This window comes from Acromyrmex echinatior, chromosome 14, assembly GCF_024713525.1.
Source record: "Acromyrmex echinatior isolate Ae372 chromosome 14, ASM2471352v2, whole genome shotgun sequence".
Taxonomy (NCBI): domain Eukaryota; kingdom Metazoa; phylum Arthropoda; class Insecta; order Hymenoptera; family Formicidae; genus Acromyrmex; species Acromyrmex echinatior.
This window is the reverse complement of record NC_141865.1, coordinates 6,468,232-6,495,140: the sequence shown is the minus strand read 5'-3', so window position 1 is coordinate 6,495,140 and position 26,909 is coordinate 6,468,232. Positions and strand designations below refer to the sequence as shown.

General features: G+C 33.8%; 3 protein-coding genes across 7 annotated transcripts in view; 2 read left to right on the top strand and 1 right to left on the bottom strand.

Annotated features, from left to right (window-relative positions):
• Positions 1–359: 359 nt before the first annotated feature.
• LOC105150478 (uncharacterized) lies at positions 360–9,317 on the bottom strand. Of its 4 annotated transcripts, XM_011063601.2 has the most exons (15): positions 8,917–9,317; positions 8,024–8,207; positions 7,561–7,662; positions 5,843–6,748; positions 5,116–5,509; positions 4,671–5,032; positions 4,169–4,600; positions 3,925–4,098; positions 3,533–3,745; positions 3,116–3,367; positions 2,760–3,043; positions 2,282–2,384; positions 2,012–2,200; positions 793–1,938; positions 360–734 (listed from the first exon to the last, which is right to left on the bottom strand). In XM_011063601.2, the coding sequence occupies exons 2-15, from the start codon at positions 8,186–8,188 to the stop codon at positions 630–632; spliced, it is 4,827 nt and encodes a 1,608-aa protein (XP_011061903.2). In that variant the 5' UTR covers positions 8,189–8,207; positions 8,917–9,317; the 3' UTR covers positions 360–629. The 4 variants fall into 4 exon arrangements, with proteins under 4 accessions (XP_011061903.2, XP_087269661.1, XP_011061904.2 ...); XM_087413535.1 differs by lacking the exon at positions 8,024–8,207 and having other exon boundaries at positions 8,917–9,312; XM_011063602.2 differs by lacking the exon at positions 8,917–9,317 and having other exon boundaries at positions 799–1,938.
• Positions 9,318–11,005: 1,688 nt separating this feature from the next.
• Gdap2 (ganglioside induced differentiation associated protein 2) overlaps positions 11,006–26,909 on the top strand; it is a 33,109-nt gene continuing 17,205 nt past the window's right edge. Inside the window, exons 1-4 of one of the 2 annotated variants that reach the window (XM_087413542.1) lie at positions 11,006–11,443; positions 22,770–22,958; positions 23,082–23,224; positions 23,305–23,437. In XM_087413542.1, the coding sequence (XP_087269668.1) occupies positions 22,774–22,958; positions 23,082–23,224; positions 23,305–23,437 (461 nt within the window). In that variant the 5' untranslated portion in view covers positions 11,006–11,443; positions 22,770–22,773. The remainder of the gene's footprint in view (positions 11,444–22,769; positions 22,959–23,081; positions 23,225–23,304; positions 23,438–26,909) is intronic. The other variant, XM_011063600.2, reaches the window with a different exon arrangement.
• Positions 23,444–26,897, top strand: LOC147907396 (uncharacterized). The gene has a single exon (XM_087413541.1). It carries the CDS (start codon positions 24,791–24,793, stop codon positions 26,399–26,401), a length of 1,611 nt encoding a protein of 536 aa, XP_087269667.1. The 5' UTR covers positions 23,444–24,790; the 3' UTR covers positions 26,402–26,897.

The window sequence follows — 26,909 nt, the reverse complement described above, 5'->3', positions numbered from 1 at the left end:
AGATATCTTCAAATATGAGGTTATATCTAATTGTAAGTAAAGGATGGAGAGTCTTTCCAAAATGGACACATTGTATTTGCTATTATAAGCATGCGTTTCTTTTGACTTTATTTTATTAGTATTTTTTAAAATTCAATTTCCTTTTATTTTGAAAGATCAATTAAAATAAATCACCTTGTTATAAGTTATTGTTTATGATATATGCGAAAATTTTTGAAGTTTTCTTTATTAATTATATATCCGAGATACAAAATACAGGATCTAACAGAAAAATCACATCAATTCAACAAGAAAAAAATCTGATATATGGTATTTGTATATGATATAAAATTAAGGTATAAATAAATAAAAGAAAAATCTTTTTATTTTCTTTACATTAAAATTGAAGATATATTGAGAATAAAGATCAATATGGGGTCACGATTTAATACAGCTTATTTTATCATTTGCTGGATTAATATTAGTACGATACATGTATCTTAATTACATTCGGGACATCATGGTCACGATATAAAATACATTGTTTTCGATGCATTTTTATATACTGAGAGGGGATTGCAGCTTTGTTTGCTTGAAAATAAATATTATAATAATTAATTTTTTTCTGTAAGTAAAAAATTATAGATGTTTTACGAAACATTTTCATTTGTGGCTGACGCATCATTTTTGACCATATTTGAACTTTCACTTTCAGTATTTTTGATATTGCTAGCATTGGATAACGATTCAGGTACCTACGAAAAAAATTAAAATATTAGAAAATGGAATCGAGGATAATTTATCTACACATACTTTTACCTGATGAGGTAGATTGGGTAAGGTGCATGGTAATCTACAACTAGGTAAAACATCTGGCATGGGTGGAGGAACCGGTGCTTCACCATAAGTATTATGAAGCTCTTCCAATCTTGTGCAGAGAGCAGTACCACGTTTACTTGTAGCGTTCATTTTTTTCATAAGCCAATCAGCCTGTTCCTCCAAACGTTTTAATCGATCGGCTCGTGTCGCCAAAACTTCTTCTGGAGTTCGAGATTTAATTGTAGTTGTTTCTTTTTGCACGCTTACCCTGTTTTCCTGCAGCTCGTCTTTAGATACTGATGTAGATGCCATAGAACTAACGTTGGCCGTAGGAAATTCTCGGACCGTATCCAAACTCGAAGAAGAATCCACGGAAACGTTGTCAGAATCTACGATGTTGTCTATTAATTTGGAAGATCTTTGATCTTTGATATCTTCTATCGACTCTTCTTCTTGACTTGACATCGCTGACGAGGAAGACCAAACGTTTGACGAGGAAGTAATACAATTATCCGTAAAACTTTCCATTTCTGTCACGGCTGTACCAAAGATTGGAGTGAGAAAACGATTAGACGGGCCCATGATTAAGGGATTGCTGAACTGCACGCTTTTTATTGACGAGGATGCTGCATTAGATGCAGGAAGGGGTCCAATGGAAAAGACGGACATCGTGTTGATTGTATTCGTAACATTAGTGCTGGGTGTATGAGAAACGGTCGATGACGGAATACTTTGGGATTTTATTGTCTCACTGTCATTGTCTTCATCACGTTGCCTTGATGAATTTCTGGATGACAATTCAAATAATTCATTATTAGACACTATTGAAGGCAGATCGATAATCATAGTTGTTTGTTTTAATATCTTCACATCGGGTGACGAATATCGAGATTCGATGGTTGAAGATTGCGTATTTTCGTTGCATAAATCTGTTCTAGAAATTGTCGTTTGATCAATTTTTGTATCGTCATTAGTTTCAAGGATTGGATTATCACATAAATCTTCGAAAGATGTCATATTCTCCCGCGAAGTCAAAACATTCTCGCCTTCTTCATGGTCAATTTTTATAAGATTTTGTATAACGTTGGTAAGAGCTTGATCCAAAGGATCCAGAATCTCTTGCATTCCTTCCATAACGCTCTGTTCAAAATTGTATAAATTAAATCATCAATAAAATAAATATTTAAATACAATTTGCTGCAGTTTTGCTTACATCAGTTTCCGTTATGTTAATAAGTTCCGGATCAATATGCACGATTTCTGTCTCGTCTAATTCCGCTTCAGTCTCCGGAGTTGGCGTGCGTTGTTCCAAAGTCACCGAGGAACCAGTCTTTGATTCTGACAGTTCAGTATCTGTCGGTTGTTCGGATTCTGTATCTGGCGTCGGCGCTCTAGGACTCTCCTGCATCAATTCGAGCAATAATATTTTATCTTAGAATAATGAAGAATTATAAAATTTATATAAATAATTAGTAAAAAAAACCTTTCGTGTCCGTCTGCGCGGTCCGTGTCTGATTCGTCCCTCAATCACTTCTTCTTCTTCGTCAGTATCGTCACCTCTCTCATCACTGAAACCGCTTTCAGCGCTATATAGAATAATTGAAATATGAGTCAAGAATTGCAGAACAATTTTCGTATTAAATAATAAAACGTAGCAGTTCTATAATTCTCTCTTTAGTTCCTCTACTATTTCTACAATGGAACACTAAAATATCTTACATAGTTTCGAGACAATCTGTTAAAAGAAGAGTACTATTTCTAGTACTACTTAGTTTCTAATAACTAATGATAAAATTCATAAATATTAATATTAATTAAAATAAAAATATTTTAAAGTCTGTTAAAAAAAATAAAATAAATTTTTAATATTTCTAATTCTTGTTATTTATATAAAGCCATCTTATTTATATTACTATTGAGTTAAAACAGTGACATATATAATACAGTTTTAAATAAATGACCTATTAAAAGAGTCATGGACAGCTAAAGCTTTCCGTGCAGCGAATTCGCGACGTAAGTTTCTCCATTCTCGTTCAGTATTCGTGTTTTTTTGTCTAGCCGATTCCCATTTTTCTCTGCAGTATTCTAACTCCTGTTTCAACTCCTGCAACATTTTTCTCTTCTCCTGCAACTCGTATCTTAATATCTCTTCATGCGTATGCAACTGCTGATGCTGCGCTTGCATCCGGCCGACGATATTCCATGTTTTGGCCAATTCGACCGACACCATAGAAAGTCTCTTCTCCTAGATATTGAAAAAAACAATGATAAATTTTGTATGATATCATATCGCACATAAAAGACTTCGAACATTTACCTGTTCGCCCAGTTTACTTTCCAAATGAGTGTTCAGCTGCTTCATGCGATTCATCTCCTTCTCCAAATGTTTCTTCTCCAGAATTAATTCTTTCAAACGAATGTACGTTTTACTCACGGATATTACCAATCTTGGACCGGCCGGAGTGTCCACAGACTTGTAGCAGCTGTTTGGATCTGAACAAGATGCAACGGATACGCTCGGAGAGGTCACCGCGTGGCAACTAAGTAATTCCAATAAAACACGCCACACCTACAACGTAATTTGACAATTATTTTAACAAAGACAATCTATATATTAAGCTCTTTAAATGAAAGCATGCAATCATATAATTGTCAATATTACTATGACACGGTATTTAAATTAGCATTTACAAATATACAGAAATTATATTAAGAATGAATTATTATTTTTAACCTTCGGTAAATTATGGGCGATATCTTCTTCTTGGAGATCATCTTCCTTCCTATCAACTTCGCCAATATTTTCTATACTATTTTCTTCATTTACGTGTTTCTGGGATGTTTTACCGCCTTCGACTTGTTCAATCAAATCTAAAAGAAGTTTAGGAAGAGCAGCTGCTTCGGTGCTTTCTTCTCTGGCTATGTCACTTATAAGATCGTGATTCTCCTATAGCGTTAAAGTCAAATTAATCATTATTACTATTTTTGTCATTTACACATTCTCTTTTTCATGAAACTTATAAACTTTAAAATAAATATTTAAAATATTAAAAATAAAGTTATATATAATATTAGTCACATTTCTTAGTTATAAATTATAAATAATGAATCAGCGCATTGCAATACCTGTAGCAACTGAGTTAACCGATCAAGATCCATGTCCGCAGAGGAAGCTCCGAGCAGCATCTGCGTGAATAATCCATTAATGAGAGACATCTGATTCTGAAGATCTCTGCAATCTGCCTTGGTTAATCCTAATTGCGATTCTAAGTTTGTGATTTCCGAGTCTTGAGCATCGACCTGGTGCGTGTAACATAACATAAGAATCTCAAACAATTAAAATAAAATAGAAACGGTAACACCTTAATACCTTGTCTTCGGCTCTTTTAAGCTCCTCTTCTAAATTTTCCGATTTCTTTAAAGCGTATTCCATTTTCTGTTTCACATCCGCCAGCTCCCTAGTTGCGGAGTCTTTCAACTCGGTCAAGACCCTCAATCTTTCGTTGTAAAGATTTTTTAAAGCGTTTATATTCTCCAACTGTCGATCGCATTCGATTCCCACATCATCTTGAATTTCTAAGAAACTCCTATCACCCAATCTAACCAGTAGTTGAGCTAGATAGTTCTTCAACTCATTGGTCTGACGTTCTCGCGCAATGAGAGACGTGCGTGCCTTGTTGGTTACTTCTGTCAAACAACGAATACGTTGTCCGTGACGCTCTGGATCGGTTTCCAGATGGTAACGAAAGTCATCCACCTTCTCAATTTGATATCGCACGTCATTTCTTAGCTCATCAGATACCTGAAACAAACCTATGTTTGTGTATTTATTTATGGATTTTAAGTGAATAAAATGTATGGCGATCACAAACTTTTAGGATACGCGTCAATCGTTGCACTTCCGCGCGTTTTAAGGCTTTCTCGTTTTCATCGTGCTTGCGTTCTTCTTGTTCTCTCATCGTAGTCTTTACAAAATCGCCATTCGCGGGATCAAGATCTTGTGGATCTCGATAGACGGAACGTAACTGAGCTAACATGCTCGACGTTTCGGAATGAGCCTTTTTCTCAGCATCCAATTCTCTTCTAAGTCTTTCCATCTCGGATGAGACTGCCGCGATAGCCCTATGTCTAGCTTCTCTTTTCAGAGTTAATTCCTTTCTAAACTCGTCCAAACTAGAACCGGCATGATTCGGATTCGATGTATTTTCTGATATATCATCTATTGAGTCGACATCTACAGCATGTAAACATCTAATTATATTTCGCGAACAATAAAAGAACAATACAATAGAAATTAAGAGATAATATAAAATATACCAATATCTTCTTTTGAAACAACATCATCTTCGTTTCTTCTTTCAGTCTTCATAGTTTCTTTCAGTCTTTGAATCTCCTGCAAAGCGTCTTCAAGAGCCTTAATCTGTTTCTTTTTATCCAAAAGTTCATCGGACAATTGTGTCCGCAATTCTGATATCTTTTGGCTTTCCACATTCTTAATCTGTTCAGTATCGAGCAGTGATTTTTGTAAGTTCTCTTCCAAAATTGAAATTCTCGCATCGGCAGTGTCTTTTTCCGATTGAAAGATATTGATCTCTTTTAGCAATCTCTCGATTTCTTTTTTAGCGTAGTCTAAGTGTTTCGTCAGTTCGTTGTATTGTTGCCTGTTTTCGTGCAAATTAGCTTCTACAGTTACGTATCGCGTTTCCAATTCCTAAAAAAAAAGATAATTTTTGTTATACAATTTAAATATTTATTTGTTTTGTTTTAATGTAACCTTTTACATCATGTGTTAATATTTTAATGTAATTCCTTACAGAAATCTAATAACCGATTCAAAATTGAAAGAAAGTAATTAATTACTTATTTTAAGTATTAAAAACATTGTTCAATGTTTTTAATACTCCAAATAATAATATTTCTTTCAATAATAAATTAGACACTATTAGATTTTCTGCAAGGGACGTCTTACTGAGCGTAGCAAAAGGGTATGGAAACAATCAAGACACGTCATTTTTCCAAATTAAAAAATCTCAGAACATTGTACCTTGTAATCTACGCTTAATTTTTCTACTAAATTTTTTTCATCCGTCAAATTGTACAGCAATCTTTCGTTCGCACTCTGAAATTTCAGTCGATCCGCTTTTAATTTCTCAACTTCTTCGGACAATTTAAATATTTCTTTGTCTTTCATAAATATTTCTTCACTCGCTGAATTTCTTATCAGATCTTGTGCGTCATTTCTCAATCTTGTGCGTCTTCTGCGCACTTTATCTAAATCTACGCTCAGAGAACATGATTTTTCGTCTAATATATACGTAGGAATATTCACGGAATCATCGGAATAAGCACCACAGTATGTATGAAAGTCCGTTTCCTTGTTGGCAGTGCCTTGATGATCGCTAAAATCATCAGATTCACCAATGACATCCATCACAATGTGATTTGATCGTTGCTCTGACGATTCACAACGCGATTCCGTGGAGCTCGAATAAGAATTCTCGTTCTTCGTATCTTGTGTTTTTAGCAAATCCTCCGATCTTTCCGTTCTGGAGCACAATTTATTATCTTCTTGCAAGTATTGATGTTTGCACTGTTCAAAAGAACTCGTTGCCAGCAATTCTTCTAGTCTAAGAACACGCTGCTCTAATCTTCGTATTTCTTCATTTTCAATGGTTTCATCGTACAGTTTTTTCCGAGGGATGTCCCCGCATATTTCCAGATTCTCTGTTGAAATCTTTTGCTTCCGGTTCTCTCTATCCTTCGACAATTCTAAATATAACGTTTCCATGCGCGCTAGCGTTGCACTATGCGTACTGGCTAATTGATGATTGGCCATGGCCAGCTGCGAAATAATTCGCGAAAGCTCGACGATTTCATTATTCTGTTGACACATTGGGTGATCGTAATTATCGGCGGACTGCCAACCTGTCATTTGCGCAGCACACGTTAACTGCAATATAAATAAGCAGTTTGTAATTTTGGATTGTAATTCGTTAAAAACTTGAGAATGTGTGTCAAATCATTAATTGTCCCAAAAAATTGCTTCTTTGCAAAATTCGATCAATATCGATCAAGGTACGTTTTGAAAATTTAATTGCACGAAGAGCACAACACATGCATCACAATGATGAATCACGCGATTTCAAACAAAGAAGATAAAGGAAACAAAGAAATCTTTAATTTTTTTTTCTTATCGTCAAGATTTATTTTACCAAATATTAATACGTGATTAAAATTTCACGTAGGCTTACGTTTTCGGAAGAAAAAAATTTCACCGGTGCTTTTAAAAGATAATGGTCCGCTCTCGACGATTCGCAATAGTATACTGGCATAAAACACAATGTTCCCGCGAATCGACTGAGAATAAGCACGTGATCGCGACCGATGACTGTGAAGACAGTGCTTTTCGTGACTGTGAGTCAGCGTATTCTCCCGAAAACACAGATTGGAGAAGAGCCAGCTTGTCGCTAACAGAGGAGCCGACTTTCGCGAGACAAAACGCGCGATTTTTCTCCGGTAAAACACAGGTGCGACTTGGCGATGGCAATGCCCGAGTTTAATTTAGCTGCCATCGCATACAAGCAAACAGTTCACGTGACTGCAGTCATATAGCAGTTGGTAGCATTATATTATATATCTCTATGTCAATCGCTGAAAAGTATATTTGCCAGGTCCGTCGCTTCTTACAATTAGTAGAAATAATGTGAAAAATATTGAACGAAAAATTTAACAGAGGAAAAAGAAAGAAGAGCAATGGTTTACCAGAGTTTCGCGTTTAGGAGGCAGTATATTCGATAGGCTGGGTGCCATTGACCTCTGATCCCAGAATTCGTTAGTATCCAACGTAGCGTAGGGGCTTGGATCCTGTGCCAAAGTATCAAATAAATTCATAAAATTTCTCTTTCTTTCTCTCTTTCTATTTATCTCTTCAAATATATACGCTCTTTGCAATAAAATCTCACTCCAAGAGAGTAAAAATACAACAATTCCCGAAAAAAGTGAAAATATTTCACTTTTTATTAAAAAAAGATGAATGATCTTCATTTCTTTCTTTTTAGAATGAAATCTCACTTTTTTTGGAAGTTTTACTACTTTAAAGTGAAATTTCATTCTAAAAAGAGTGGATATTGTCACTTTTTTTCAAGGGTGGTTGTGTTTTCATTTTTTCAGAGCGAGATTTCACTGTAAGAAATTTTGAGAGTGCATACTTTTTTACACAACGTACTTGTGATCGTGGCTGATCCTTGTCTTTGTAAATGCTTGTTCCGACGTACATTCTTTGTCTTCCATCGTTCGTGGGACAAGCATCTTCCGGATACAAAGTTCCTACCTCATGTTCGCTCGTAGAGATTAAAGCCGGCGGACCACTATTGCTACTTGATGCTCCCATTATTTGAACCTTTCACTTACTACGCATGAAAAATGTATGGAGAGTTTTTGATTGTTTTTTTTTTTTATAAATTTTATTATGTTAGCATGATGTTATTCGTTTTCCCAGTAATGAAATAAATGATCGCTTCTTCAGGTAGCAAACTTTGTCGTTATTTTGCTAAAAAAAAAAAAAATGATATTTCTTTCCTTTGAAGTGAAAAGTCACTCTAAAAAGAGTGAAAATTGTCACTCTCTATCAAGAAGTGAAGATGGTTGTATTTTCATTTTCTTGGAATGAGATTTCACTGCAAGAAATTTAGAGGGTAACGATGCATATGTGTATAATTGCAAGAACAAAAAGTTTGGATTGTGTCAGCTATTATTTTTAGAAACTAGTTCGATCTAAATTGTACTCCGACTCTCTGAAGACTAAGTAGGGTAAAAAGAACTAGATTAGTAGGGTAAAAATAGAAATACAGTCGATTTAACGCTTCTAATTACGATGCGAGGATATAATAAATAATCTTTTGACAAATATTGTACAAATATAATAGTATGCAATATGTTTATACATACCATAGAAAGATTTGCGTAAATAAGGTTTGCGTAAATAAGATTTGATATATTAAATAGATCAAATTAGGTGACAACGTTTAACAAAAATGTGTTTTTTTCACGAAGGTGACAGTCGCACAGGTGAGTGTTTTCGAATACAGTGAGTCAGAATCCAAGTAAAAAATCGCTCACCAATGATCAATTGAAAAATCGTGAAATTCGAGGTTTCAGCTTCTCCGAGGGTCAACGACGATTCTGTCTGACTGCTGTCGTCGTTGCTAGCGGGCACCGACTCGCATCTCTAAAAATACCGTTTCGAAAGACCGCCTGCGCAAAGCCGACGATACATCTTCGCATCGAATTCGTGCGCAGAAGCATTGCTTCAGACTTCCGCGCGTATTTCTCACCCTAGGAAGTCATCCATCGAGCACTCTTCCGATCGCAAGAAAACAAATTCATGTCAAGAAAGATTTTCTGACGAATATATTCGAACAGATATTGCGTAGTTCCAATTTCGTATCGTTATAAAGGATGATGTTTTATATAGCTTCACAATTGATTCTTCAAACTTTTATTTTAACGTAAAATATACAAAATTTAAAAGAAATACTTAAAAATAAATATTCTACAAATTAAATAAAAATATTTAATTAATATAGATTAAAAAAGTAATCTTGTTATTTTATTTTTAATAAAGTAATGGATAGACGATCGCAACGTGAATTATTGTCGTCACAAGCTCTATCTTGAGATGCAGCTCTAACAGTTAACAGAATAAACAACTATTTTAAGGTGCTTTCAAGTCTTCAGATAGTAATTACTCTTGGGAAAATGTAAACGTCCTAACAATAGCTCCGCATGTATTCTTTAGGTAGATTTTTGAACTGTTTGTCCCTGCTATCGCCGTGTTTAACATTATATGTATATCTAACATAACAATTAAAAGCATTTATTTAGTCAAATACATTTTTATTTTTATTTTTTTTTCTATCGCACTTCGTCTTGAAAAAGAATCGGAATACGGTTTAAATTAAACTTCATTTCAAAAATTTTTATTTTTAATAACAACCACATCTAAAATTTTTGTTAACTTTACATTTGTATATTAATATTCAATTTTGATAATCTAAGATATATGAAGTTATATTCACTATTAACATATTAAGAAAATAATAGCATTTTAATTTGAAATTTTTACAACAAATCAAATATTAATCTTTTTTTTACCTTTGATTTTCTAAATGAGAGAAATTTCTTCTTAAACATTAGAAATAAAATCTGAAATAAATAAAATGAATATAAAACAAAATTTCTTTAAACATTAGAAATAAAATTTGAAAATATATAAATATAAAACAAACTAATTGGAATAAATAATATGCGAAGATCGAAGAGTTATATTTATTTAACGATGAAAATAAATGTGATAATAAATAGCCTCGCTAACAAATTGACCAACTGCAGATAAAGTAATGTTCTATAACGTCCATCAGACTTAACTGATACATCATTTCTGTAGATAAAGATGTTACGTTCTTAAATTCTATTCAGAGTCGACATTCGCTAAAATATTTAGATACATTATCGATAAGATATGTAATTTCGTGATAAAGTTACTGAAAAGCAGAAATGTATCTAGGTAACGCATCGTACAAGAGTCGTTATAAAAATGTTGTCCTGACATCTCCTTTTGTTCTTTCTGTTGTGCATTTCGGGTCACGAATGGAACAAATTAAATGAGAATTCATTATAAAATTCATACCTTCATAAAACTTTTAGAGAGTGAATCTCATTTTGAAGAATGAATCTCACTTTTAAATTGAAAACTCAACATTCTTTTTCAAGACTGGCTCAATTTTCACTCTTTAGAGTGAGACTCCACTCCAAAGAATTTAGAGAGTTTACGTTTAATAAAAAATAAATTCCAACCTACAGACGTGGAGTTTTCGCTGATAGTTTCAGTCATGAGTCGCGAATCATATATGAACTCCGTATATCATTATCTCACACCCCAAAGCTGAACCTCTATGATTACAATGTGGTGCTTATAGTGTTGCATTACAGGTGTAATCCATGCTTTGTTGTATTATACTTTCTTATCCCCCTAATATTCTTGAAACATTTATAATGTCTAGATACACCGCGTTCGACCCGGCAGAATGACTTAACTCCAGCTGGAAATGCATGCACACAACAATACTCTGCTCCAATGTGGAGGAGCGCGGCCGCGCTCGCGCGTTTCACTGTGCCGCACTGCCGCCAGCCGTGTACCGATCGGCTTTGGTCTGACAAGGCCGGACGCGCCGCGCGTCCGTCAGTCAGCGTTCGCGCACGAATGCGACGGTACGGTCGTCGGTCGTCGTGGCGGGTTTTTACTCGGCGCCGCGCTCACGGGTGCTCCAGCACGAGAGAGCAGAGCTGACGTTTCTACGTGAAGCGAGAAGAGAAAGTGGTTCCGTTCCTCTATCTCTCTCTTTCTTTCTCCCTCTCTCTCTCTCTCTCTCTCTCTCTCTTCCTCTCTTTCTTTCTCTCTCTCTCTCTCTCCCTCTCTTTTCTTTTTTTTTCGCACACTTTCTCTCCCTTGATCTTTTTACTTTTCTCTCGCATTCTCGCAAGTCTGCACCAGGCGTTTCGCTGGGCATCCGTGCAACCGCTGGGGTTGTGACCTGCTTCCGCTCTATCCTCGCAGGCGGTCCGACAGGCGGACGAGCACCCGCAGGTGAGAGGCGCGAGGTGCGAGATACGCGCGTACTCCGCATCGCCGAGACGGATGCGGAGGACCATCGTCATGCGACGGATTTCCTCCGCCTCGATGCGACACGACCGATTTTTGGCGCGTATACGACATTGCGGCGCATCAAGTCTCGGGAGAATCGGATGTTCGGCAGATCGAAGTCTCGAACGTCCTTCCGGAGTGTTTTAAGCATCCGGCGAGGATGGCCATTTCCAGTCACACGACTCCGCGGAAAGCGTTACATGCTTGGAATAACACGCAATTAACATTCCATTGCTAGATCGCGCTATTGTGATACATGCGCGGTCCATGTCAAAGGGTTAAGCGATTACTGTGTGAGCCGATTACGCGATGTTGTTGAACAACAACAGGAAAGATATACGGTCGAAACGATTATCAGTCAATTACGTCGGAAATTTAATGAGATACGAACGTTATCTGATAAAGATATAAATGGGCTGATTGTGAGACCACGTTCACCAAATTTAATTCTCTCACGCGATCATCGTAGCACGACGAGGATTGCGCGCCTTTTAAGATACAAACACGTACAACCCCGTACAACACGCTCTATTCGAAGAATATTCTGGGGATATTCCGAACGAACGTTCTCAGAATATCCTCTAGACATCTTTAGGACATTCCTTGAAGATTTGTGCTGTAAGGAACATTACACCTGGATCGTTTTGTCCCTTTATCTCGGGAAATCTCAGATATCGCAGAGGAACGTTCAAGGAGCGTGGCCTCACGGCAACAAAAAAGTTCAAAGCAACCTAACGAGAAGCAGGAGGGAGACAGAGACATCCGCACTATCCGCAGATGTATCCGCGAACGTTATCCCAGATATCTGACTTAAGAGAAATCCAATCGCGCATGGATCGTTTCTGCCAGCGGTAGAGAATTTTGCGCGAAAACTCTCCTCTTCGTTACGGAAGGTCGAGAAGTCGATGCTCATCGACTACCCGTGGCAAGCGGCGTAGCGCGGCGCGGCGCGGTGCGCCGCGACCTTGATCGCGCACATCGGCTGCTCGGTGCCAGTGTGCCACCGGTATAGAGGTACGCACGGCCTGCGCGTCGACGTCGATAATTCGCGCGCGGCATACATTCTCTCCGCGTGTCCTCGTACTCGACGTACCCCGCGCCTCTCTGCCGCTGGAGCGTTCTTTCAGAAAGAAAGAAATCGCGCGAGCGGAGAATTATTTCGGAAACGAGTCTTTCGTCGCGTTCGATAGGCCTCGCTGGCGCTCCATTTCACGTTTCGCGACGAAAACCGGATGGATCGTCGATAAGACGCAATTAGTTTTTGAGAGGAAGAATTACTGACCGCAACAATCATATAGTCGGTGTACTGTGATGACCTTTCTTTTGTATTTGTATCATAGATATGCAATAACTTCCTTGAAATATCAATCTAAACTTGATGTAATGCTCTACCTGCGAGTAGTTCTCTAAACACTCAAATCAATATACGATTTCAATTGGCTAAATATTTTTCGGAATCTCTATATATAAATTATTTTTAATAAGGTGCATTGTTTAAGTCAAACTTATCAATTAAGAATAAAGACGAAACATGTGATCTTTGCTCACTTATTAGAAATTTATTTTAATATAAATGTAATGTTATTATATAATATTTCTAGACCACAACATTGTGGTAAACGTCATATCTAATCGTGAAAAGTAAAAAATAATACACATACGACGCATGAAATCTCCATTTCAAAGAACTGATAATCTTGTCGAGAGCTTAGCATTAACATTTTAAACAGTGCACATGTCACTTTGCAATTCTAAAATAATTATTTACATATTAAATGCATGACGCAATAAAGTTTGTTAGGTCAAACATGTGAGAGTGTAACTCGTGTTATACATTTACTATTTAAATCTTACTATATAATTCAATTCAAAGTAATTGCTCCCGAAAATTGTTCTCAATATACTTTAAAAGACTCTAAATGAATCATAATTATAATTTATCCTCGTTTTCGAGATACCCCGACTATCGATGGATCGTGCCCGTCGTATCTATCGTAATAGAGGTCGCATATCGATAATGTAGGTCATGCATTTTCGGCCTTGCACATTTGGCATCTGTATGTCGATTGGTTCACCCGTCCCTGTGGACCGATTCGGCTGCTGTTCCAGGAGATCTATTGTTCTATCTATATAGTTCTTGACGAACTCTAATACGAAACAACTGTCAACTTGCGGTTGACAGTTCAATTCATTTTGTAAAGAGCAATTGTCTTGAAATCACTGACCTGTGTCTTCGCTATTTTTCGTTAAATAAATAAAATTGTTATTTTTATTCGCGTAGATAGAATGTACATTTTTTCTTAGACAATTAAAACGCAAAAATCTCAGCAAAAACGTTTAATACGTTGATTGTTAAAGATTGCAGAATTATATTTAATTAATAAGATAGGAAACAAGACCGTTTATATTAAATAACATTACAATCCGAAGCGCCACTACGGTCTAAGTATTAAGATGTTGAACTAATATATATATTATTCAAACGAATGAATTAATTTCAGAAATAATAATTACGTGTCGATATGGTTGTCGACATTAACGCAATTAATCTGAAATGTAATAATCCCCCCAAAATTCCCCAAATTAATCTTAAAAAACTGTAATAAACTTATTGCGAAAAAATATTGCCTCGGCCGGGAGTCGAACCCGGATCTCTTGCATTCTCGCACGGAATGCAAGAGATCCGGGTTCGACTCCCGGCCGAGGCAATATTTTTTCGCAATAAGTTTATTACAGTTTTTTAAGATTAATTTGGGGAATTTTGGGGGGATTATTACATTTCAGATTAATTGCGTTAATGTCGACAACCATATCGACACGTAATTATTATTTCTGAAATTAATTCATTCGTTTGAATAATATATATATTAGTTCAACATCTTAATACTTAGACCGTAGTGGCGCTTCGGATTGTAATGTTATTTTATATTTAATTATATATCATCTCGGATATCAAAAGTTGTGTATTTTTCAAGCATCCTTCTTTAAGATTTTCTTTAGATAGACATTTATCTGATATAGGAGTATGAAACGATAAATTTCTGCTAATATTTTTCACGAATTCATTACGTCAGCTGTAGATAACATTAGATTACGTACATTTTATTTATATAATATACGTTATTTAATATTCTCTACTAAAATTCGATATCCATTCGCTTCTAATAGGGATTCAATTTAGGTCATATGTTCGTTCATATAATTGCGTGTCATCGCAGGGTTCTTCGATTCAACGTATATTGTTGATAATTCGATGCATCAATTTAATTCGAACACTTGAGAATAGCAGAACGGTCATCTCTTATTACATCACATCCGTTATTCGTATTTCTACGCACGGTCATTGCTCGAACACTTTCGTGACGCTCGATTGGTTTATTGTGTCGGGTTATCGCTTTTTATGCTGTTCGACACAGCTCGATCCTTGTGTTTTATACTATTCATTGTTTTTTACTCCATCATTCTTCGCCTATCGATCGCTTTACGAAATATATTTGTTAATTATATTATTGTTAGAACGATAAATTTATCTTATTTTGCTTTGCTTGTAAAGCACTTAAAGAGATAATTACAAGGATCCGACAATTACAAACATAATGCGCAGTTTCTGAGTCCAACGTCGAAATATGATATACAGCTTTTTTAACTTTCAGTGTTGCGATAAAGTTTATGAAAAATAAAAGCCAAAGATAAAAGAACCGTCATACAAGAAAATACGTGTAAGAAAAATAATTGCTCTTTCATAAAGGTAACACTATTTTTATTTCTTTCAATGTAAAATGCGCTTGAATTGTTGATCCAATTGTTGACACATTAATGATAATAATACAAAAAGAAACTACTTTGTCCAAGTATTTAAAATTTTAGTTAGATACAGATTTTTGAAAATAATTTTATTGAACTATCAAAACAATTATATAGGAAACACGTGTATGATGAGTATTACTGCAAAAAGTTTTTATGTTTTAACAATTAGTTTGAACGTCCTATATTTTGATAGTTCAATAAAATTATTTTTAAATCTGTATCTAGCAAATTAAATTTTTAACTATTTCAACAAAATTGTTCTTTCCATGTGTACATCATTGCAAACGTTATGAATTTTTAGGATTATTTTAGGATTATATAATGCATTAATATTTATTTCTATCTTAACAAAACTTAAAAATACATGAATATGTATGTATTCGTTATAAATAAAAAGTAGATTTTAATATTGGACAAAGTTAATGATATGTATAATACATGTAAGTATAATGACATATAAAATTATCAGTTTTGATTGAAGTGCAGGATATTTTTCGATATTGAGAAGCTCGGTTAAAATTATTATATACGAAGAAATATTAAAAGTCTTTAACATAATCTTTCACAATTTCTTGCAACTTCTTAAACAATGCTTTTCGTAGGCGCTGGTAGATATTTTGAGATGATGCAGGATATGTTTTTTTTAACAGCTTCTCCGCTTGCTTAATAACAAGTTGTCTTTCAGGATAAATCGACAAATAGAAGAATCAATCTGAATGTTATGAATGCCAGAACGTGACTTGTTTTCGAAAGCATCGCGTCGAAATTTTACGAATCGTAATTTTGCGCTTCTTTCAAAACAAATGGAAGAAAATCAATTGTACGATCCCCAGTGAAAATGGACGTGACAATCAATTATATACAGCTATTAATCGAAAAACAGGATTTTGTGCCATATTTCATAAAACCATTCTATTGAATTGTGATTTGTGAAGACAGTAACGTATTTCAGTACGAAAATATTAAAAAATACGAAAAATTTATATTTTTTTAGTTTTAACTATAATTTCCACTGTAATGAAAGGCCTTTTAAAAACTTCTTTCGTAATTAGTTCTAAAAAAACCGACATAGAACAAATTATTTGTAAATGACTGCGGCTTATTCACCGATAGTCGAGAGCTTAGCAAGAAAAACAGCTCATTGTATGATATAATACACCAAATATGTCATTGCCAATGTGTGTCGAACGTCATCATGTGATACATCGTTGGCGTTTGCTGTCTGGCATCTGTTTCAACCAGAAACATCTTTCAAAAATGTCAAGGAAAGAGAAGAATGAAATTCCTGATTCAAGTGAGAACGTAAACTCTCGTTTAGACGACAATGGCATAGTCGGAAGTATGAGATTCTGATGTTAATTACGATGACTATCCGAATTAAAAATAGTTCGAATTGTTATAATGAATTCAGATAAATCTTACTAATATTTAATAATAATTAATTCGATCGGTCATTTTTTTTCGCAAGTATGGATAAAATATTAGACAAAAGAATGTTGTGAATATTTATCTTGCGTCATTTACTGAGTCATTGTGGCACTTTTGTTTCTCGTACTTACAAAGTCACGTAGTTATAGTTAGATAAGCTTCATACCAATTTCATCATATCACGTTAAGAATCAACCATGTAATTACGAGATATACGAGCAAATAAACGTGATACGATAGTCGATACACGTACAGAGTATCTCAACTATATGTGATTCAAAATTTAGAGACTTAAAGAGACTCTATATTTTGAAGAAATTAATAACAGACACACTTTTTTTAGATATAATTTTTTGTATTCAATTATCCTAATATATCAGCAAAATTTTAAACAAAAAAGATTTCTTTTATATTTATTCAAGAATTTGTTTCACCGAAAAAAATGTTACACACAGATGGAAAATTTGTTAAATTTAACACATTTTATTTATCCGAAACAGGCCACCCAAATTTTTATGTTAATTTAAGATAAGATATGTATGTTGGAAAGTAAATATTATATAAAAAATTAACTCAAATATTGATACAACTTGAAAAAACTGTAAAATTGATAAAAAAATGTTGAATATTAATTAACATTAATTAATTTAACAAAAAATGTTTAAATAATACAATCACATTAAATTAACATTCAAAAATGTATCAAAAATTTAAAACAAGAAATTCAACAAAAACTTGTTTTAACATAAATACATAAATATTTTTTTACTGTGCACTGTATATATGTGATAGAATATGGAATTTTTCAACGAACACTTTAGACAACTAATAGCGTAGATAAAGCGAACGCAATTCTTTTCTCTATAATCAGTGTTGAGTGTTTTTAGCGTAAGAGTAACAAACTTTATCTCGGTACGTATCGAAGAGGAATCACTGTGAATACCGGCAACTTTTATCAATGTGTAAATTGAAAGGGGATCAGACGAATGTTATCTAACCGAATCTACCACTCCTTCGAAAGATAACCGGACGCTAATAAACTATTAATAAACTTGAAATGGTTTATGCATTTTGATATAGATATACCTGCTCTGACATTTTGATGGATAGCATTCGCCCGATTATAGTTTTTAGTTTCTGTCATAATAAACTACAGCGTCAAAAATGAGAAATTATGCTCTCTAAATCTTTTGGAGTGAAAATTGAGCCAGTCTAAAAAGGAATAAAAATTTTTCACTCTCAAACAAGAGTGGCAGATTTTCACTCTTTTTTTTTAGAATAAGATTTCTTTTGAAATCACTCCAAAGTAAAATCCATTTCTTTTTTGGGAGTGAGACTTCACTCCTTGGAGCAAATAAACGTTTTACTTAAAAAGAAATATATCTCCTAAAGAGTGAAAATTACCTTCTTGTTTAAGAGTGAAAATATTTTCACTCTTCTTTCAAAACTAGTTCAATTCTCAGTCTTTTGAATTTTGAAGTGAGATTTTATTTCGAAAGATTTAGTGTATATTTAAAATATGAATATTTTTCTGCACTAATGCAAAATCTTCAATTATTTCGTGTACGATGATTTGTACCCGATGAAATAAATTTATAGAATACACTAAAGGTTCTCGTTTCGTGTGCATTAATAGATAGCCATAAATCTTGATTATCCGTGATAAGATTCATTTTCGCTGGAAATGTAGGACACATATAGATTAAATTATACGTTCATTAAAGAGGACAAGAGGGATGCTTTCAGTATATTTTATCAATTTATACTGTCGAACGTGAATGCAAACGGTACGAAAAGAAATTAATTTATCTGCGCATGTGATACGATAAAAAAAATTACACGCGATTTATTATCTGTTGCTTCTGATTTCAAGATTAAATGTAACTGCAGTAAAGGACCATCAATTTTAATTATTTGTTTCCAATAAATTATTATGTTATATTTGCTTATTTTTTTCGTATCAAATGATCATTTAGTTTAAACAAGAATAATTTGAACACCTTTGTGAAAATAACTATGCCGATTACATCGATTTATTATTTAACTCTTTTTTTGAGCTCTTTCACTTCGCTGGCGACTATACGCGCACAAAGGATTCGTTTGGAAGCCCCTCGTGTTACGAAATACATGTAACACTGAACTAGAAAAGGCTTCAAAGGTGCATCGGTGCGTTCTTTCGATCGTTCGATGTGCCCAACTGCAAAATCGAAGCTCGTATACGAAACCGTTATTAAACTATCTCAATATCGGCGATAGTGACTTTTGCATTGCACCGTTTTGTCGTAAGCTGACACATTACTTATGTATGATGTGCTTCGAATCTATTTCTGAAGCTGAATTTATCGAACGGCTTTGACCCTCTTCGTGCTCGACAATGTTATCGGCCGCTATGAAATTATTAGACGTAAGGTCGTTAAACGCACAAACCCCGCTCGCTTCCGTAACTTTGCAACTTTATGCGCCTTCGTGCATTGTAACGTGTGCACTTCGCTGCTCTAATGTAATAAAACATTTTCAAATAATGAGATAACAAATAGTATAATTGTCGATTATCCGCCATTGTTTTAATTAAAATTAATGATATTTCATTGATATTAATACTAAATAGAGAGATAGTAACCCGTTTAACCGGGACTGTTCGCGCGTTTCCATTAAAGAGCATAAAACTGCGTCATCTCTAAATTTTACTGTCTAAAGATATCTCGAGTATCGAATTGGGGCACCGATATAAGACTACGATATTCAAATCCGTCGATTTCTCATTCCTGTTCAGAATCGGATGATACGACGAATGAGACGACGGACATACTAGTGGTAAAAGCGAGTGTTCGGCTCGCGGAGTATCGATTGATCGGTCAGCCGTATGCGAGGCTGTTTATAGTTAGATAAGAGAGCTGACGTAGCTGATATTACGTAAATAGTGAATTATCCTGTGGACTTAACTCTCTCATTCTTAATATAATTACATATACGTGATCAATGGATTCATCAATCATTTCACAATTGAAATTGAAATCTTCTTTTTGAAAACGTGGGATTCAACATGGCTTACATTATTATATTAATAAAAGTACTAAATTTTAATATATATTTATTTAAATGGTACTAATATTTATTAAATGTAAACATATATTTATTTAGTATAAGAACCATTAATTTGATTTAACTATCATTTTTTTAAAGTCTTAAGTCTTAAGACTTAATTTTAATATGTAAATTTATCTTGAGTCCCAAGGCTATCACTTTAAATGTTTTATCGCAGTTACTTGTTATTCGTTCTTTATCATAATTGATTATTTTATTATTGGACAAGCTATTAAATATGAAGCTCTTGCTATTTGTTCATGCACTGTACAAATTCTGCGACGATTAATATATTACATTAAAACAATGTATTACATTCTAGATCGAATCATATAAGCAAAGTCTCAACTTTTTAATATGTAGATCTAACTTTTGTATCGATGATGAAAAATAGGATTGATACTTTTTAAACAACAAAGCGATATAATATGGGAATATCTTAATATGTTGGTTCAGTATTGGCACTTTTTATATCACATGATTAATTTTTTTTTAATTTAATTCTTTCACTGGAAAAATGTTTAATTAATATTATTTAAAAACATATTTTATTAAAATTTAGTAATTGTTTTCTTTTTACATACAAATCGAGTGCTCATTGAATTTCTATATCATTTACAAGTTTAGTTTTTCGATTTACGATATAAATCTCGTAGTTTGAATTCGAATTTCAAATGTATGCATTTTCATGAAACAATATTTTTATTTCTCTCGTTTCTAAAATAAATAAAGATATTTTCCTACTGAGAATTTTATAAACATTTTATCTTCAAGAAATTTGTGGTAACCTTTCTTTTTAAATTTGAGTTTCATCTGAGTTATCAGTAGATTTCTAATAAATAATGATTTTTTTCGTTTATTACTTTCTTTTTGTATTTTATTACCTCGTTGCTTTTATTACTTTTATCTTTGATCATTAAATAAACTCGCTTTATCCGAATTATAGCTAGATTTTGAATAAATGATGATAATATGTAGATTCAATATTCAACTCAGTTTATCGCGACCACTTTGGCTCTTTAACAGGACGAAGGCACAAATGTTTCATAATAACCGCATCATTTTACTGCTCCGAGATATAAATACGAGCGGTGGTTTTTTTATATCGATATGGATTGGTGGAACTCCCTTACTGCTGCGAGTAAATGTGAATTATTCTGGCTATTGTATCGAGGTCGACGGTCCTGTTCGTTAATGGATTTGCAGAACGCTTAAGATCCGCTTGAGGCCAGACGGCGCCAGTCTCCCAGCTTTTCGCCATTATCGGCAGCATACATCCTGCTATCTGCATGCATAGCTCCAAACAATTCAACCCAAAGCACCAACGAACAAAGCAACGAAAACAAAAGAACGTAATAAATTATGAGAAGGAAGCGATAAGTGTAGAATAAATTTCCGCAGTATATAGCATTATAAAACATTATTAGTATTATCAGTATTAGAGTTATTAGAATTATTATGTAGAGCAAAGATGGAAGGTACTTTCGTATAATAGGAACTCTAACTATCCAACTTAAGCCTATTAGAAGTTGGTTAAGTTACTCAAATGCGATGATTTAACGAACTCCCTAAAGCGACTTTGACCAAACTTCGATTAACTTTATCGTCAATTGATACAACTGATGAAACTGTTTGCGACAAAATTTCGATAATATATAATTTATCCTCTCTAATTTAATATTTCTTTCTTACGTCAAACGATAAAAAAATAATACTTCTATTCATATCGATGAAGAAAACTACTAGAAAACTATTATAATAAACATTATTTAAGCTAATCAGAAGTTTGATCAAAATATCAAATTATCAGTAATGCGTGACTATGTCCTGGTATCGATTTGTGTAACTATATTTTTATAAATTACGAGCATTACAAATGCATTCCTCCATTTTTGCTCCTATAATTCTAACGGACGACAAGATAACAGAGCAGTTAGAAACAGCGTTCGATCGCGCAAGAATTTGCATTAAAATATAACATACAATTCCGTATCAGATATTGCGTGTACGTTAGACAATAATTTATTATCTAATATCTTTTTATTTTATACCTTTTTGCAAAAAGTACAGAGAGATAGTAAGATGCGTCCACGAAATGAGTCTGTCAGAAGCTAAACCGATTAATATCGCTTTTTATAAATTTCTCAATTTTACTGGCAAGGCCACATATTTATAATTTATTTCCTCTATCTTTTATAGAATTGAATTCGTATCTTCTGAAAGGATCAATTGTTCTAATATACGATTATCTTGTATTTTCGAAACACGCTCGATCGGAGCTGCGTCCTTGGTTGAGCTTCGTTCTCTCCTTGCCCGTGATGCGCGGCCCACATTTTTATCGACGGAACTTTATTTATTTTTAGAAATATACGATGGAATACCGAACTAACACGACACTTTCGTTACGAGAATCGAATGAACACGCGTTCAAAATAGTTCAAATAACATAGTCTAAAGTATCACCGCGTTTTTATATAGAATACCTCGATTATTGATCTCTGACGATGGAAACTTTTAATGAAACATCCTAAAAATTTCAGCTAAAGAAAATAACTGAAAAATCTTTCTCGTTGGAGAATCCCAAGTTCTTAAAATAACAATAAGTTTTATATTATTTATATTATCACATTAAATAAACTTTATCACATTAATTATAAACTTTAAGCATACATTTAAATATTCTCTTATTAAATAATTTTATTTACGAAATGTAATGCATAAATTTCGTATTGATTACCGCGTCAAATATTAGTCAGCTGAGCTGTTATACGTACTCTTTCCGGGTCAATGACCGCGCCGCGTATGACGCACGTCAGGCAGAGAAATGGTAGAAATGAGGTGAGGTTAGGCTTGAAACAGCTGATAGGAAAACAAAGGGACGCTACTCCGTTTTTCGTCGGGGTACAGACATAGTACGTATAATCGTTCTAGCGTATGGTACGATTTTCAGCTGGATGAGGCTGATGGAACCGTTGGGTATCGCCCAGGACATCGTGGAGCCGACAGTATTAAAACGATGGGCTGATTATCCCAACCAGCATCGTTACACGGACTACTCTGATTCTGTTCGGGAGACAGCGCATCATGCCATAAGTCCCTTTCCTTATCAACCATCGCTTAACAACAAGCTCGCGCTATGGTGAGATTTTAGACACGAAATTTAAAATTTCTCATTAAAGTATTTTTCCAATTATTGTAGAGTACTTTATCGAGTTAATAATAAAAACTATACGATACGTTAATGCTCCATAAACTGTTACAGGACTGGAGATATCTCAATATTACAAGTAGATGCGGTCGTAAATCCTACGAACGAGACAATGGATGATAATAGTACTACGTGCCAAAAAATATTTAGTCGAGCCGGTTCTGCACTCAAGATAGAAATATTTAATGAAATAAAAGGTGTATTTCAATGTGTATAATTGTCGATAATATTAAAGTTTGTCTCAACAAAATATTAATTATCTAAATTTTAATTGCAGAATGCAGAACTGGTGAAGTAAGAGTTACACAAGGTCACGGATTACCTGCTCGTTTTATTATTCACACTGTTGGACCAGTTTACAACGTAAAATATCAAACAGCTGCGCAAAATACGTTACATTGTTGCTATAGGTAATTTAATCATTTAGTATATATAGACAAGCATAAATATTAGTCTCATTTTTATTTTGATGTTATTAAAAAGTGGATAGAAGATAAATTCTACTAAAAGAAGAAATATACGAATTAATTTTAATCTTTTTGCTACGAAAGGACTGAGCAAAAAACGCTATTGGTACACAGGAATATTTTAGCATTTACGTGTGTTATCTTAAAAATAACATAAAAATTACGGGAAATTTTTGGTGATTCTGTAATTCAAATATTTTAATTATTTTACATTTACTAAACATTTAAGTTAAAGTATTGAAATTTAACAAAATGGTGGCAAAACGAAAATTGTGTTTTAATTTTTTCACTATTTTTATATAAAAAAAAAGTTAAATAATTGATAAATATATACAAATTGTGGTTAACGAATTGCAGAAAAGTATTAATAATAATTATGTAAAGTTTCAAGTTAATTGGTCAAATCGTTTTTTCGGAAGAATTTCTCAGGATTTTGTAAACATTATTTTGAGAAAATTGTTTTAAAGTTTTAAATTAATTTTCTAATTTAAACGTTTATAACAGTTTATTATACATGTATGTAGAATTAGCCAAAATTTACTTTATTTCGGTTTTCCCAACTTTTATCTTAAAATTGGAGATTAGCCTAAAGGCATCTTTATGTAGGAGCATTAAGAATCGAGCGTCGAGCACTGTGAGCTTCCTATTCGCTAAAAATAGGTCACGTGATCAAAATTGACGAATAGAAATCTCACGATGCTCGACGCTCGACGCTCGACGCTTGACGCTGCCACGTAAAGATACTTTAAGAGTCTTAACACAATAGATTAGAAACCGGTCTCCTGAATGAACACAATGGCACTACGCTACCTGCTCGATTTTAATCTCTCGTATAACAAATGTCCATTATCTCACAAACATTTTTATTTCAAAATTGCTTTAAAAGTTAAGGGATCATACTCAGTCAGAAATAAAAAAAAATCGATTTTTAAGTTTAGACATTTTTTATAAGTACAATATTTTAATTCCCTGAAAATTTCAATCGTTAATCCGATTAAAATTGACGAAGTTATGCCCGTTCAAATACACATTCTGCTCGAATGTTTAGAGTGACAGTTACACGCGGGACAAAGGTAGCCCCTTTCTAATGTTTTGTGAGCCGTGTATGTGAAGATACACTTGATTAAATATGAAAAGCCTTGTACATTTGTAGTGGTAAACACAAAGAGTTTTCGAATTCAAGGTGAACGAAATCCAGAAAGCGTTGTAGTATAGCAGTTGACAGAGAGCTGTGCGGTAGGACGTTCGCTTCTAAAACATTATTATACAATTGTCAAGTATTATATAATTTTCAGTATGAATCGACAAAAAAGTTCTAGAGAATTAGAAAGTTCAGAGAATATTCGGAAATCGAAGAAAAGGAAACAACATTTTGATCCAAAAAATGTTGAGAGCGACGAAAATAATTTTATTCCTTTTGCTATCAAAATGAAGATGCAAAAAGATGTTGCTGTGCCGCAAGATAATTCTATAGAATATAGAATTTTGAACTTTGTTTCTGTATTTGCTGCAATTTCAAATTTTGTTAAATGCAAAGTATGTAACGGTGATGTTAAATTTCAAACAGCAAGTGCGCGCGGACTTGGTTTTAAAATAGTACTGATATGCGATACATGCGCTCCTACATCAATTCCTTCGTGTTCTTTTGTGGGATACTCATATGAAATAAATAGACGTTTCATACTTACTATGAGAATGCTAGGACTTGATTTAAAAGGTTGTCAAAAGTTCTGCGGACTGATGGATATGCCAGAGTTTTTAAATCAAAATACTTACGATATTATTGTAAGTAATATACTCAATTGTGTTAAAGAAGTTTCCAATATCTTTTTTAAAAATGCTGTAAATGAAGAGAAAGAAGAAACATCCATAGAAAAAAATATTAAAGAAACAAACGATCTGACTGTATCAGTAGACGATACTTGGAAAAAACGTGGTGTCGCATCACTGTATGGAGTTTCTTCGATTATCGGATACTATACTGGAAAATTACTTGATATTGTTGTGAAAAACTCATGTTGTCAAGCGTGTGAGTTTTGGGAGAAAAAACAAGATACAGCTGAGTACGAAGAGTGGACGAAAACACATAACAATAATTGTTCAGTAAATCGAGAAATGAAAATAGGCGCTATCACCAATATGTTTAAACGTTCACAAGATAAGTACAATGTTAAATACATAAATTACATCGGTGATAGCGACTCTAAAACTTATATCGATATAAATTTTGCTCCTTATGATGATACTTTAGTTATAAAGAAGGAATGTATAGAGCATGTGCAGAAAAGAATAGGGCATCGATTGCGTGAGTGCAAAATGAAAATGAAAGAGTTCGGAGAAAAACTGACTGGCAAAATGATTGATATATTAACACTTTATTATGGTTTAGCGTTACAGGAAAATTGTGACTCAGTAGATGGAATGAGAAATGCGATATGGGCCACATATTTCCATTACAGCTCAACAGATGAATCTCCACAACACGACAAATGTCCGACCGGAGCTGAATCATGGTGTACCTGGCAGCGAGCTTCCGCGAATGGCGAACTTGGCTCTTATAAACACGATTACGAGTCTCTGCCTAAAAATATTTTGGATGCTATTAAACCAATATATGAAGACCTAAGTAAAGAGGAATTATTAAAAAGATGCATTGGCGGTTTTAATCGAAATGACAATGAACGTTATAATCAGCTGATATGGAAAATCAATCCAAAAATTATCTCAATAAATGGATTAAAAACTATCGAACTTGCTGCACACATCTCTGCCTGTGTATTTAATGAAGGTTCCACGGCATTGTTACAAATATTTGAATCTATGGGAGTACACAGTGGCCCAAATTCTCACCGATATGTGGCGACAGAAGATGCAATCCGCATTAAAAGAAATTCTACACGTGTTTAAGGATTTTAAAAAATATACAATAAAAAAATCGATTTTTATCCTGCCAATGAGGGAAACGCCTTAAAACCACAAAGAAAAAATTTGATAGCATTGAAAACTTAATTACTTAATTAAAACTTAATTATTTAATGAAAATATCTTGTAATGATATATTTCTAATGAAACTAATTTACAAGCATTCTAAGATGAAAACAAGAAATTCCTGTTATAAATAAAATTACTTTTTCGTTTATATTATATCTGATAATAAGAAGTACACCAATAATTAAATAATATAAGATATCGTAATATATATCAAGAAGAATTCAAAATTATGTACAGCTCTGTTACATGTTATAATAATATCACGACATACGTTTTGGAACATGCCGCAAAGAATTATTTATTTTTATATTATCGTTTTGGATTAGCTATTCTCTCTTTCTCTCTCTCTCTCTTTTTCTCTCTCTCTCTCTCTCGTGCCCATTCTACTATAGCCGTTTGTATACAGGAGTAGGTTTGTAGATGC

Coding starts and splice junctions, on each gene's coding strand:
- LOC105150478 (XM_011063601.2), bottom strand. CDS start 8,188: ATGGGAGCATCAAGTAGCAATAGTGGTCCGCCGGCTTTAATCTCTACG. Junction 4,601..4,670: donor GATTGACGCGTATCCTAAAA/GTTTGTGATCGC, acceptor GGTTTGTTTCAG/GTATCTGATGAGCTAAGAAA. Junction 2,201..2,281: donor CGCGCAGACGGACACGAAAG/GTTTTTTTTACT, acceptor GAATTGATGCAG/GAGAGTCCTAGAGCGCCGAC.
- LOC147907396 (XM_087413541.1), top strand. CDS start 24,791: ATGAATCGACAAAAAAGTTCTAGAGAATTAGAAAGTTCAGAGAATATT.